We start from the raw sequence: 14,275 nt of genomic DNA, 5'->3' as shown, positions 1-14,275 counted from the left end.
CCATTGTATAAATACAGGTCGGAGTAAGGAAATTTGGGTTTGGGTAGCTGAATACAAAGATAATGATTTGTGGGCAATGGATGAACAAAACATGTTCACATAAAAATTAATTAGTCTCTTGCCACTAGCTATGAATCAATTTTACAAAACCCTTTGTCATTCTCAAGAAACTCAACAAAATACGACAACATATGGTGATTGATTTAAGTGTTTATTTTTGTTTTTATTTTTTATTTTCATTTTTAAAATTTTCAGATTTAAATAACATGTATCAAGAAAAAAATATTTTAAGGTGTGACTGCATTTTCATTTCTTTAGAAAATGAAAATAGGAAAACATTGATCTGTTATTTTTAATTTTGGATCTGTTTTTGAAAATATTTCAAAGAATATGTTTTCTAAATTTTAAACAAATTTATTTTCACTCTTATTTTTCTGTTTTCTTTAAAAATAAAAATAGGAAACAATCAAAATCAAGAGTCAGTCTAAAGTTTTCATTTTCGACACCTCAAATCAAGTTACTTCGTTTTTACTCAAGGCCTACTGTTGGATTGAACAATTACAGCGATCAAATGAACTCATGCGGTACTAAGTAGAAGATTAATTACCCTACGCGTAAAAAAAAAATACATATAAAATGAGAAGACAATAAAAGTTTGGGATGACCATACCCCTCTTCTTGATTAAGATAGTTTCAACCATGTAAATGGAACATAGAAAAGGAAAATGAATAGATCAATCGTGTTTTGTAAAAGTCAATATACCACCTTCTACACTATGTATATCAACTAAATAATTACTTTAAAAATCAAACATACCATCAATTTTGATCAATAATGTATAATAATCTTTACTAATCAGCAAATCTACGTGACAGATCATCATGCTTAAATCGCTTAGTTATTTCTTGTTCCAAATTTCTTGATGAGAGAAGTTTAATTTATCCTATCCAACTTGTTCAAATGCACTTCAGTTTTAAATTTTAAAGAACTTATCAATATACCTTACTATTAGGCTTAAAAATTGGATAAAAGGACTACAACATAAACATGGAATGGTTTAAAAATCGTATCATATGTTTTTAGAATCTGAGAACCAAAGTACACGTAATTCAAATTTAAGTGATAATATATTGGAGTTTTCCCCTAAATTTATGAAAAAGTATGTGCAAGTAACTGATAAAGTATACATCTTACGGAAAAGAGAAAACCTAAAATTTGATCTCAAAAAGGATTTGGTGTCACATGAATCAAGGCAATAACTTGGGATCATTGAGTCAGAGTAGTAATGACTGTAAAAGGCAAGGATCATACCACCATGGAAAACAAACCAATAATGAATCTCAAATATGTAGCTAACTGATCATATATGGCTTTGACTCAATAAGCTGAAGCTGCAGGACTCAAAATTTTCCGGATTTTGTACATGAAATAAGCAATAACTCTTTAACATTTTGAATTTCAAAAGTTCTTTTGTTGAACTGCAATGGAATATCTAGACCCTCCTAGGAAACTTCCTCTTTTGCTTAGTACAGATGCAAAAGACCCTCTTGAAGTTTTCTTTGATATTGTAGACTTTGGACTGCACAATAGTCTCTGACTATCCAAGCCTCCCCCAAAACTTTTGCATGATTTCATTCTCTTACTATAAGGTGTGCCTTTCTTGGGAAGATCTTCTATGCTCTCCACCCTTGCTAAAGAAGTGAAAGACTGGGCCTTCCCTTGATAGAACATAGATAACCCTCTCCTGCACAGGTCAAATATAAACTACTTAACACAACATCTTATAATAAGTATATAACAATTCTGAACATTGATAATAGATGATGATGATTTGTGTGTAATTTTTTTTTTTTTCTATAGAGAAAACAAGTATCCTCCTTCATAGGAAACAATCTTGTTCCACCTGATCTACACCTCGATCGATGGTACATGTATGTGTTTGGTTAAAGGAAATTGAATAAAATTCAGAAAGGCATGGGGGATTAATTGCTTACTTAATAGGGAGGTGGCTCATGAGGCCTGATAATTCAAACAAAGGTCCATTTGAATGTGTTGGTGAATTAGAAGATGTTGAAGATGAAGCGTCCTCGGCCAACTCTGATGAAGAAGAAGAGCAAATAGAATCTTCTGAGTTGAATCCAATGGATGATGAATCGTTGCTATCTTCTACACCATCTTCCTTAATTACCCAATTAGTGTTCCCAACTCTATCACCATCCATGATTCTCTTCACATCCATCCCCAGATAAAAATTCTGTGCCTTCTGATTCATGTATGCTAAGAAGAAAATAAGAAAACGAATGACACCCAACAAGATACGGAGCAGTTATGTTCAACCGATAAAATGTTGGGTCATATATATATATATATAGATGTAAGAAGATTTGGATAACATTGACCAATTTTATTATTTTTCAATAATATTGAGTTAGGTTTTACTAATTAATGTATATAAAATTGTCACAATCAGATCACGTTATACATGGTGTGAAATTGATAACTTGTATGAGACAGGTAGGATAGAGGATAAGGTCTAAAATTTGTAGACATCCATTTCATTCCATGTTGTGACTCACCGTTTAATATTATTATTATTTTTGGAGGGAAAAACTGAGGTCCACATCTCGCCAAGTTTGCTTCATAAAGCCATGACAGATAAGTATATTCCCACCTTTTAATGCGTCTCTATCTACCCGCAAAAATGCAAAAGAAATTCGACTATGCTTTCATTTTCAACACTTTATTAATATATTTTATCATATTATAAATTTTATAATATTTATATATTTTTTTTCTCTCACCAAGTATTTAATAGCATTTAGAGTGTTAATTTATCTTTTTCCAACGGTAAAATTATGATTGCAGTTAATCTATTCCTGGTAAAAAGTGTTATCTATAGAATGTTTCCGTTAAAAGATCCACATTTTGTACGATATAAAAGCATGGCAGTTCGTGGGACAGATTTATTTGTGTTTTTATTTGGCATGAGATTTTGATAAAATTAATTTTATGATCATGAATTCGAATTTAATTTCATTAAGACTCAATAGTATTTGAAATAAGATTGTATTATTAATTTGACTCGTTGACACAATAGAAATCTTAATATTTATATACTTAAATCGTGTTAAAGAATCTATTTTAGTTTATTTAACAGAATGTCGTGAATGATGTAAATTACTTTTATGATACTCTATATTCTCATGAATAAAAAAAAAATACTTAAATGGTAAACTTAATGATTTTTTTTTCAGAAGTAAACTTAATGAAATATATATTAACAATTAAGATATATTTTATAATATATATTTTGTAATAAATATAATATTATGTTAAATAAGACATTACTTACATTTATTAAGACAATCAATTGTATTATCAACAGTTATTATTTATTTTTTATTTAAAAAAAAACACATATATGACATTAGATTAAATTGAGAGATGATTCAAATTATATCTTGAATCTGTCCTTAAAATATACCTGATTTCATTTTTTAAACCCAGATCCCTCAATAATTCTTTCGAACTTGGTAGATTAGTGGATCGGAACTGGACTGTCATGAAACCCCCAATAAAAAGCAGGCAATTGCTTCCTGAAATTTTGTTTTATTTTTATCTTGTCAATGTTAATTAGTACATATAAATTGATAGAGAACTATGCTGGTATTTTCAAGCTAGAAACAGTTTAATTTTAAAAATAATTGATTCATAATACATATAACTAAAATGGTTTATAATTATATTTACCGCATTCATTCTTCTATCTGCATAATTAAGACTTCTGTATTTTCTAAACCAAATTTGTGAATGATAATGCTGGGACCTTAGTGCAAACTATATTGAATTGACGAGTTATTTAAAAGTGTTATTTCTTTTTCAAAACTTGTTGTGTTATGTTGCTTGCTAAGATATTCCACCCACGTGGACAAACCTTATAGATGGATTGGAATACGTCGACGTTTTGCAATTGGTTTGAAGATGTTGCCCCCATCATCCAAACATTAATCATGCATTCATGCATGTTTCTCTATCAAATCATGCCCTCATCGGTATTGGTCATATAATCTTCATCTCTAAATCAAAGAAAGAATAAGGAAAGGGGAGGAAGGGGGTGTTTTACAATATTTTTGAGAAAAAAAAAAGAATTTGAAAATTGTTAGCAATATTTGTCATACATATTTTTTATTAAGTAAAACTATAGGAGTCTTATTCTCTTTTTAGAGTATGTCTGAGACAACTTATAATTCTCTATTTCAGTTGTTTTTATAGGAAAAAATATATTTAAAAAGAAACTAATGTATTTGAGATATCAATTGAAATTTGTTAAGAATTTTTTTTATTGAAAAATAAGCTATGTTCATACATTTGAAAATTCGAAACTTGAAATTATTTCTCATTTCTTTTTCTTTTACATCATTTCTCAATTCTTCTCAAAATACGTTATTTCCCAATAGTGTCAAAATTTTCTAATACTAACTCTTTTTTCCCATTCCCATAACTTACTGTGAAAAGCTGTTTTTCTTTTTCACCTAACAAGATTAATTATCTTAAAGTTACTTTTCAACAAGCATAAACAAAAATTAATTTGAACTATAATTGATTATAATAAGCAATTATTTAAAAATGTCTTCACACAGCTATTCTAAATACATTCTTAGTGGGTTTTATTACCAACTAATAGACCTACACGAATTATTATTTTTTATGAAGAGATACATGGATCTAAACCAATAAATAAATGTCCGAATCCTTTTGTAACTAATGACAAGACAAAATCTATTGTTATATTAGAATGAGCTGTATTGGTACGATGAGAAGGATATGAAGATAAGGAGATTGACATAGTCACAAGTCACGAGTGATGTTTGGATATGGGCAATTAGATTGCCACCACATGCTTCTACATCGTATGGTTTTGGATGACACTTGCGAGTAGGCCACATACTATATTCACTATATATAGTGTTTAATTGAAATAAATAAATAAATAAACAAACATGAAATAAAATAAAGGTTTTGCAAAATCTTATTCTTATCTGTGTCCACGAGTGATTGGATTATGACGCTGTTTTAATCCATTGATTCAATAAACTCCAACTGATATATTCAATGGAAACGTTTGGTCCCCTCATTGATTGTCACCATTAATCCCATCCATTGAGTTTCTCTTTCCTTCCAAAAGTTCACAAGCAGAGAAGACAATATTAATTAGCATTATTTTATATTTTTGACCCCATTCATTATAGTAGGAAAAAAAAGAGCTTGTCACCTCACTCTAAACTTCGTCCCTCATGTTTTTAAATATAAGAAAAAAAATGTCTTGAATGTTACTTTAAAAATATAGGTTCTCATAGTTGTTGACTTAATAATTTTTTTTAAAAAAAAGAAAAAAAGGAGAGATTGTGAGTTTTAAATTTCTCTCAAAGGTAAAAATTCACAAATTAATATTTAATATTGTTTTTTTTAAAATTAAATATAAAATATTATTAATCACTGCTCTTAAGACGTCGATAAAAAATTAAAAAGAGAAATTTTTTATTAGAAATTATATGAAAGCATATTTTAAAATTATAAGAGAACACGTTTTTATTGCATTTCAACAAAAACTTTTTCCTATTTACTTCCTTAATCATTTGCCATAAATATAAATCAATTTTAGTTTATTTAATGAGACTATTTTTAAAATATCCTTTATTTTATAGATATTTTAATTTTAATATTTTTTATTTTTGATATCAAATTTCAATGAAAAATAGTTTAAAGTAACTTATTTTTTTTATAAATGCTAACCAATGCTAAGAGGGTTAAGAGAAACTAAAAACTTAATCATTTATTAGGAGATTTTTTGTTGTTGTTTTGCTTCTTTTTGTTAGTGATTTTCATAATAAATATTTTTCTGAATCCTTAACTAGTAAAAATACCTATTAACAAGATTCTTTATTTTTTAATTGATATTGATGTAATTAAGTGTTGATAACCAACTATTCTGCAAATTTTTAAAAAAATAAATTTAGTATAAAATTATGATTTCTGTCAAAATTTCTTAGGATGCTATATATTAAACATTTTTAGTTTTATTTTATTTTAATTATAACTAAAAGACTCGTTGAACCTTAAAGCTGGACTGGGTCATAAAAATTTAAAATCCAAAAGAAATTCTGGTTGGACTGACCCAATTTCACACTCTTATTCTAAATTTCTAATTGCAATCAGGAATTCTCATGGCAAGTCGATGCGAAGCCTTGTACTATACAACAAATAAAATAGACACAGACCCAATTCAACGAGATACTAATCACCAAGCATTTTAATTACAATTTTTTTTTTTGTTAACCAACTATTCTTTCGCGAAAAGTGAAAGATTAATTCCGAGATTCAGAGTTTCAACTACAATTAATGTTTCACAACAAAATCCATAGTTTGTAAGAAAGATATCGAGCTTCGAATTCAAGGTAATTAATGCTTGATAATAAACAATTAATCATTTTAATTTCCTAGTATATTTAGTTGATCACCGAATTATCATTATTTCGTTGGCAATTAAGCCACATCATTAGAAGAAATTTTAGAAGAGTGTATTTCACAAGATATTTTAAGTAGATCTTAACTTTTTTATTAATTGAAAATGTGTTTGTTTGACTATTTGATAAATACATTTTTTTATTAGTTTTTAGTGTTTTTTTAGACACTATTTGAAGTAATTTTTTTAAAATGGTAGCTTTTAGTTTTTTATATTTATTCTTTTTTTGTTATTGAATATTTATTAGATGTCTTCTTTAATCTTTTTTATTTAAGGTAAAATTTTATTATTTTTATTTTTAATGTAATTTTATATTTTTTAGCTATTCCAAGAGATAATTTTGTCAAACACTTTTTATATAATAAGATAGTTTTCTAGCTTTCACCTACCATTTAGTTTTGCCATAAATAGTATATGATTATATTTGATAAAATATTTTAGTTAATTTTTAAATTTTTTTACTAGCTGAAAACTTGTTTAATTGCTCGACAAACAAATTTTTTTAATAACTTTTAGTATTTTTTGAAGTATTATTAAAGTAGTATTTTTTTAAAACACTAGTTTTTAACTTTTTATATTTTATTTTTCTTTTATTCTTAATATATTTATCAAATTTTTTGGTTACACTTTTTAAATAAATCATAATTTTATACTTTTCAACTATTTTAATAATTAGTTTTTATCACGTACTTATAACTTAAATAACTAGTTTTACAATCTCTAGCTTTCATTTATATAATTTTGCTAAACATATATAATCTAAAGAGTTAGCTAGAAGTTAGTTTATTAAATTATAAATATTCAATAAAATTAACGGTTAAAATAATTGAAAAGTATAAAATAACATAAAAATAATAAAATTATGATTTATTTTAAAAATATAATTAAAAAAATTAATAAATATATTAAGGATAAAAAAAGAAAACATAAAAAATTATAAACTAGTATTTTTAAAAATCCTATTTTAAATAACATTTCATAAAACGTTAGAAACCATTGAAAAAAAAATTTATTTACTGACTGTCAAACGAGTTTTTTAGCTAATAAGAGAAATTATCAATTGAAATATTTTGTCTAATATAATTATAGGTTACGCCCAAATGAAGGTCCTCATTAGCAGGTTATTAAAAAGAAATTTTAAGAGGATTTAAAATCATGTGTTTGATAAAAAAGCTCATTTACCATCAAGATAAAGGGAATAACATTCAAAACAGTGACAAGAATTCTATGAGAGTATTCCTACATTGTAAGATTGTATATAATCAGAATAAAGTAATTTAAATTGCGTCCACTTAGATTTGTTTTATCATTTTTTTTTTCAATTTGATTGATTATTGTAAATGGATTTATTGATCACTTTTTTTTGTTGATTTCAAGAAAAAGTTATATTGATCCTAGGAATAATAATATAAAGAAAAATGTTTATGTATATCCTTTTCATGAAGAAAAAATGTGATTTACAAGTTAAGCAACGTAGAAAACACCATTCAATCATCAGGGCAATGAAATTTAAAAATTCAAAAGACGAAGAACTGTTAAATTCTCATATGCTTATTGTCTGCAACAACTCCCAACATGGGGTTGAAAAGATGCAGATCATAATTGTAAATAAAAAGATCTTAAAAGATCTTGGTCTACAGACCCTGATCAACAAGGTAATCTCCCAACCTCTCAACAATCATGTTGCATTGTCCAGGAGTAACAGGTTCATCATATATGCCGAAAACTAATGCTTGACCAGTTTTCTTTATGGTGATACCTCCAGATCCCTGTCCATCAAGCATATATAGGAGTCAGATATTTTAAAACAAAACAAACATAGGAAAACTACATTTACATATACATTTACATATTAAGGGAAAACCATCTAGCAGAATGTTAGGAACTTAACAAATTATACTTATAAGTAACTCAAAATTGGAGATATAATGTTGGTATAGTGATTGTGGATTCAAATTTTTCTGCAACAAAAACTAACAACTCAATAGAAAAAAGTACGCAAAATTAAATCATAATATTGTGAGGACTAGCTTCCAAGGGAAAGAAAATAACACAAATAATTATGCACCATAGCTAATGGTTACTACAATATTATTGAGTTGTCCAACTACATTCTGTTTTTGTTTTTCTCATATCATTTATATAAAAAGAGGAGAAAAGGAATACGTGCATGAGAAAGAAGTTGTAACAGGAACCATCCAAAGTTACAGTTTAATAATGAGTAATAACAAAAATTAGAAATAAAAAGGTGCCACTCCTGTGGTAAATAGGTCTGAAATTGAATAATCACTTATTCATTAAGAAGATAGACAAATTTTCATATAGTGGCCTACAAGTGGCCCTATATATGTAGTGGTTCATCATTCGTAAACATAAGTAATTTGTGTCTTTCTCTCGTAACATACACCATATTATAAGGAAAAGAAGAAATCAAAATCTGAGTATGCTGAACGGTTTTACCAAGTTTAGTTGTAACTTAGTATAGCGGAAGAAAGAAGCTTTAAATTTGTTGTTCACATAATATTCTTGGGAGCTTTGGAGGATAGGTAAAAGGAAAAAGAGAGTCATCAATGTTCATGGATGAGATCACATGAAACATGTTTCATATTGCACTAGGCTGTACTAATTCATAAAAAAACAACTTTGGTTTGCACAAAAAACCACCTCAAGAAGAATTTGCATTAATTAAAGCCAAAATATAAGAACATTGATCAATTTGCCTTACACCGTTATACAAGTTACTGCAAAACTACAAGTGTGTATTTGAGTTGGTTTACAATAACCGTAAAATACTTATTGTACTAGGTATAAGGTGGACTATGGATCACATGATAAACATTGGAGCCAGTTAAAAACCAAATTTTCAAAGATTATTATTTATTACAAGATTCATCTTAAACAAATTTTTTCAATGAGTCTTGTATTGGAAGGAGCAACAAGGATAATACATTTCGCAATTTTTATTCATGAAAAAAGGAGAAAAGGAAGATTAAAAAAGACATTGGATTATTGGAATAATGTGTTAAAAAGAAATCTCATGGAAAATAATATTTATAAAAATTTGTTCTTTCAATAAATCAAATCATATTATGTGATTCATATTGACGTTCTCACCTAATCAAATAAGGCTTTTATTACTTCTATTACTACATTGTTGTCGAATTTCATGAAAGAGTTTTAAAATATAAAGAAAATATTTATTTTTTCAAATAAACCAATACAAATATGTTAATAATAACATCACCTTCTGTGTAAGATTGATTAGTTTAATTATGAGTACGATAAGTTAGGAGTTGATTATACCTTCTTCCCACGAATGACGGCTCCTGGCTCTCCTTGTATTACCATGTATTTGGTGCCTCCAAGGTGGAGGCCAGTAGGAGCAAGATGACCAGGTTCATCAAAATCTTTCATGATACCATTGATCTCATCAGACTTAATCTGAAAATAAACACAAAACACAAATCTCACATTCACATGAAAGCAACACGTAACTCATGACTAATCAGTATATACAAACAATTCTTCGAGATATAAGATGGGTCTAATTTTTTTAAAAAAAAGAGAGAAATCATAAATTCAAATCATTCTACTAACAAAAATTAATAACACTAACAATTAACCGATAAAAAACAAAAAACATTCTCACATTATTATCCTCAATTGAATTCCATTCAAAGAAAGAGGTTTTTGACATGATTGCATATGAAAATAATGTGAAGTCAGACCTGAGGGAAGGAAGAACTCTGAGCCCAGACGGAGCCGTCGTGGCCGATGATGGCAGAGGAGGAGAGGTGGTGTCCTGTGCCATCGATATCGCACATCAAGTGGTCATCTACGTAAGTTTGCCACGACATATTTTCTTAATATTTCAATCTCTTCTTCTTCTTCTTCTTATTCTTGGATCCTTGTGGTGTAATTGTGTTGTGTGGGTTTGGAATTAATGTACGTACTAGTTTTAAATGCATGGCATGCGGTGATGCGGAATTGCTAATGAGATGACCGTCCATTTTGCTCTCCATTCAATTCCTTCCATTCAACTTCTCCTTCACTTTAGGACCCATTTTCCCCTCTCTCTTCTTTTCCTTCCCTTCCCCCCAAATAGAAAACGCCCATCCCATGCATATCTTACACTCATCACTCACCCACAACAATTCATTCCTATTTTTGTCTACTATAATATGCATGCCTAGTGAATTCATAACTTACTTTATGAATATATAAACCTTCTAGAATACAAATATTTGTAAACTCACTATCACTTTCCACAATTTATAGGATAATAATGCAACCTATTAGAATCAACTAAGTGGTGAGACTTAAATTATAAGTAGAAAGTTTTATATTCTCATTTTTATTTTATATTTTTTTTGCCGGATGTATTTGAATTTTTTTGTTTGACACCTAATTAATATTTCTTCATTGGATTGATCCATTTTGGGATGAAGAGAAAAGTATTTATATTTTTTAAATTTTAACTGAAAAACTTCACAATATCTATAACAAAAGAAATGTATTTTCATTTCGAAGAAACTCTCGACTAAAATATTAAATGAAATGATAAATGGACTTGATTATAAATGAGAGAAATCTTAAAAAATCCATATAAATTGAAACTTATGAAACTAAAACCGTAAAATCGCAATATTTAAAAAATTGAAAAAAGCAATTGAGCCAAAAATATATATTCATTTGTCAACATCGTAACAACATTACCTAGACATCCATAACACACCATACTAAAACATTTTTGTAAAATGAAGACTTCTCTTCTACTTAAAACAGTTTGTTTAAAGGTAATTTGTGTGTATCACTAGTGGTGCCAATTTAATCTCACATTTACAATATGAATAATAATTTAATAAGAAAAATTATGAAAATTTTAAAATTATCTAAATACATGATAAAAATATACTTTAAAATAAGAAATTACTTATTTCTTCCCGTTGAATAATTATTTTGTCCAACTTACAAACTATCTTTAGAAGAGTCTAATTACAACTTGATGTATAGGCTAGTCTAGTTCACATAACCCATAAATAAAATTAAAATAAGTTGGGCTAAATTGGTCTATGAAATGAGCCAAACCGTGGTTGTCTTGCTTCGGCTTGTGGGTTGGTGGATGGGGTTGCTATTGTTCCCAAGCAAATTGCTATTACCCCTACCACCATTCTAAAATATTAAATTTATCTTCACTCACAATGCACAATGAAATCATGTTAATGAATTTACGTACTAACTTGTCTTTGTACTATTTGTTAATTTTTCCCTCGCAATCCAATATAACATGTTTTTTTTCTTATTTTTGATTTTTGAATCACAATTACAAACTCATGCTCCTTTCCAAGACATCGAGCCCAATTTCACAAACCATCACACTCTCTAAAAACTTAAAAGAATCAAAAAAATTATTTAACAACAAAACACAAGACTTCACAAAACACAGACCTATAAAAATCATGAAACCTTGACTTTGATCATCCATATTTAATCATCCAGTTGGTATTGTAACCTCTTCATTTATACATGTATTCCAATCCATTAACTTACACAATCAACACAAAAAAATTAGTTATTTACAAAAAAAAATTGTTTGCTACATAATTTGTGGTCCAATGAAATCACAATTATGTAATGTAACAAGTTTTATTACTCAACATAATGGTTATTTTGTTGTGTTAAAATTTATACAATACAACGAAATCATAATTTCATTGTATAGTAATTTATGTAATACAACAAAATTATAATTTTGTTGTGTTATAATTTTTATTGTACAATGAAATCATGATTCTATTATCTTAACAAAAGTGGAAAAAAAAATATTTTCAATAGCGTAAGTGAAGAGAGGGGAGAGAGGAAAAGAGGAAATGAATGAATTAAGAGAAAGAGAAAATGATAAAAAAAATGAAGAAAGGGAAGGGGTAAAGAGTGGTAGTGGGAAAGGATGGAGTAAAAATGCTCAAAGGGTATTTTGATCTTTGCTTTTGGTTGATAAGGACCAAAAATAATTTTGTAGGGACCAATAGTATCACCTTTGATGAATTAGTATGCAAATCCAAATAAAAATATTTTAAAACTATAAAAAAAAAGGTAAACAACATTAAAAACTGAAATTTTATAAAGAAAATTGTTTAAATGAAAAATACTTATATTATCTCGCATGAGATATAATACTATTTGTTTATATAAGAAATCATAATTTGTGGTTCCAAGCTTCTGAAACAGTTTTTTTTTTTTTTAATATTACAATAAACTACGTATCTAAGAAGAAGAAAAGAAGAAATAAAAAGAGTAAAATAATTGTCGAGTGGCACCTTAATCTTATATTATTGAAGATAAACCTATCCTTTTGTGACATGAGAAGTAGCATGAGGAACGCTTCCCTAAGATATTTTTTAACACAATTTTTATTAATTAAAAATTATTAAAAATTATAAAATTAAAAGAGATGTTCATTAAATAAGACGGGAATTGTGTCTAGCGAAAATAATTAGTTTTTCACAATGACAAATCAAAGTTTGAATTTTTACTAAAAGATGTGTTCATATTAAATGTTCACTCATGTTTCAAACACTAAAGGAAGACATCCATAAAAACAAAATAAAAAAAAACATAAAATTGAATTTAGATTCTTTAAGTAATCTCTCAAAAATTCAAATCTTCCAGACAAAAAATGATAATTGAAAAAATAGACTTCACCAAAGATGATCTATTATTTTCTTTAGTAAAGATTAATGGTGAACTAAACCGATAATAATTCACACAAATAATGAAAAATAATAACCATCACATCATTATTGTTTCAAACTTGCGAAAAAAGGAATTCAGCATGCTATAAAAGCGTCAAGAGATATTTATGTGCATAAACTTGATGATTACACTTATTTAAATGTATCCAATTATATACATATAATTTCAATTTAATTCGAACTAGTACTGCTATATAAATGTACAACTCATTAGGGGTTCTTAATTACGACTTCTAACTAATGATGGTTTTAAAATATCATAGTAATGGTTGTGGTGTATGGGCATGCAATGGATTCAGTGCAAAGCTTAGTGTTAATGGTCATTGATTAATTTGATGCAAAGTAAAGAAACAGGGATGGGGGGGTCCACAGGGAAGCGTTGTGTTGCAAATTAACATCAATGTTGACCAAAGACCAAATACAAAATCACAACCCAAATGGGCCTGTCTGCCCACCAGCTTCTCCTTCATGTTTTGATGCTGGGAATGTATTAACATATGCTATGAATGAATGTACGGCACATCGATGCCAACCTGGATTCACGTATACTAAGCAAAGAGCCAAACTGTAATTGTTTATCAGACACCCAATGTATTATTCAACAAATATAATAAAATTTATGATTTGACAGAAAAAAGATTAAGATAAATAAAAAGTGTTAGTTAATTAAGTGTTTAAAATGAAAAATAATTTATATATTATTACTCAGACCAAAAATATCACTATTCATTCAATTGGTTGAAGAAATATGACCCAAAGGTGGGGCGGGGCCATTCTCATTCCTGCATCTTCCCATTCCTCTAATTAATTTCAAAACTTCATTTGGCAAAATCCAGTTGCTCCTTGAATAAATAATTTCATTATTATTTGTTAACGGGAGAAATTAAATCTCCTATCTTTTTCTTCTTTTCTTCTTCTTTAACCACTAAGTGATATATGATCATGTTTGGATAAAACTTACAAATGATATTTTTTTTAAATTTAAAAATTTCAATACTT

At 27.8% G+C, this 14,275-nt stretch overlaps 2 protein-coding genes across 2 annotated transcripts; both read right to left on the bottom strand.

Moving 5' to 3' along the window:
* Positions 1-1,057: 1,057 nt before the first annotated feature.
* Positions 1,058-2,348, bottom strand: LOC114407533. The gene is made up of 2 exons (XM_028370670.1): positions 1,996-2,348; positions 1,058-1,745 (listed from the first exon to the last, which is right to left on the bottom strand). The coding sequence occupies exons 1-2, from the start codon at positions 2,271-2,273 to the stop codon at positions 1,460-1,462; spliced, it is 564 nt and encodes a 187-aa protein (XP_028226471.1). The 5' UTR covers positions 2,274-2,348; the 3' UTR covers positions 1,058-1,459.
* Positions 2,349-8,015: 5,667 nt separating this feature from the next.
* LOC114399892 (profilin-4) lies at positions 8,016-10,438 on the bottom strand. The gene is made up of 3 exons (XM_028362145.1): positions 10,253-10,438; positions 9,828-9,965; positions 8,016-8,293 (listed from the first exon to the last, which is right to left on the bottom strand). The coding sequence occupies exons 1-3, from the start codon at positions 10,379-10,381 to the stop codon at positions 8,159-8,161; spliced, it is 402 nt and encodes a 133-aa protein (XP_028217946.1). The 5' UTR covers positions 10,382-10,438; the 3' UTR covers positions 8,016-8,158.
* Positions 10,439-14,275: the final 3,837 nt, after the last annotated feature.

The sequence above is a fragment of the Glycine soja genome, chromosome 1, assembly GCF_004193775.1.
Source record: "Glycine soja cultivar W05 chromosome 1, ASM419377v2, whole genome shotgun sequence".
In the NCBI taxonomy this organism is placed as follows: domain Eukaryota; kingdom Viridiplantae; phylum Streptophyta; class Magnoliopsida; order Fabales; family Fabaceae; genus Glycine; species Glycine soja.
This window is presented reverse-complemented; position numbering and strand designations above follow the sequence as displayed.

Bases quoted from the DNA above. Each gene is read 5' to 3' on its own strand.
- LOC114407533 (XM_028370670.1), bottom strand. From the start codon at position 2,273: ATGAATCAGAAGGCACAGAATTTTTATCTGGGGATGGATGTGAAGAGA. The intron at 1,746-1,995 runs GTAAGCAATTAA...TGACCTGTGCAG, and splicing joins ATGAGCCACCTCCCTATTAA to GAGAGGGTTATCTATGTTCT.
- LOC114399892 (XM_028362145.1), bottom strand. From the start codon at position 10,381: ATGTCGTGGCAAACTTACGTAGATGACCACTTGATGTGCGATATCGAT. The intron at 9,966-10,252 runs GTCTGACTTCAC...GTTTATTTTCAG, and splicing joins AGAGTTCTTCCTTCCCTCAG to ATTAAGTCTGATGAGATCAA. The intron at 8,294-9,827 runs GTATAATCAACT...CTTGATGGACAG, and splicing joins CCGTCATTCGTGGGAAGAAG to GGATCTGGAGGTATCACCAT.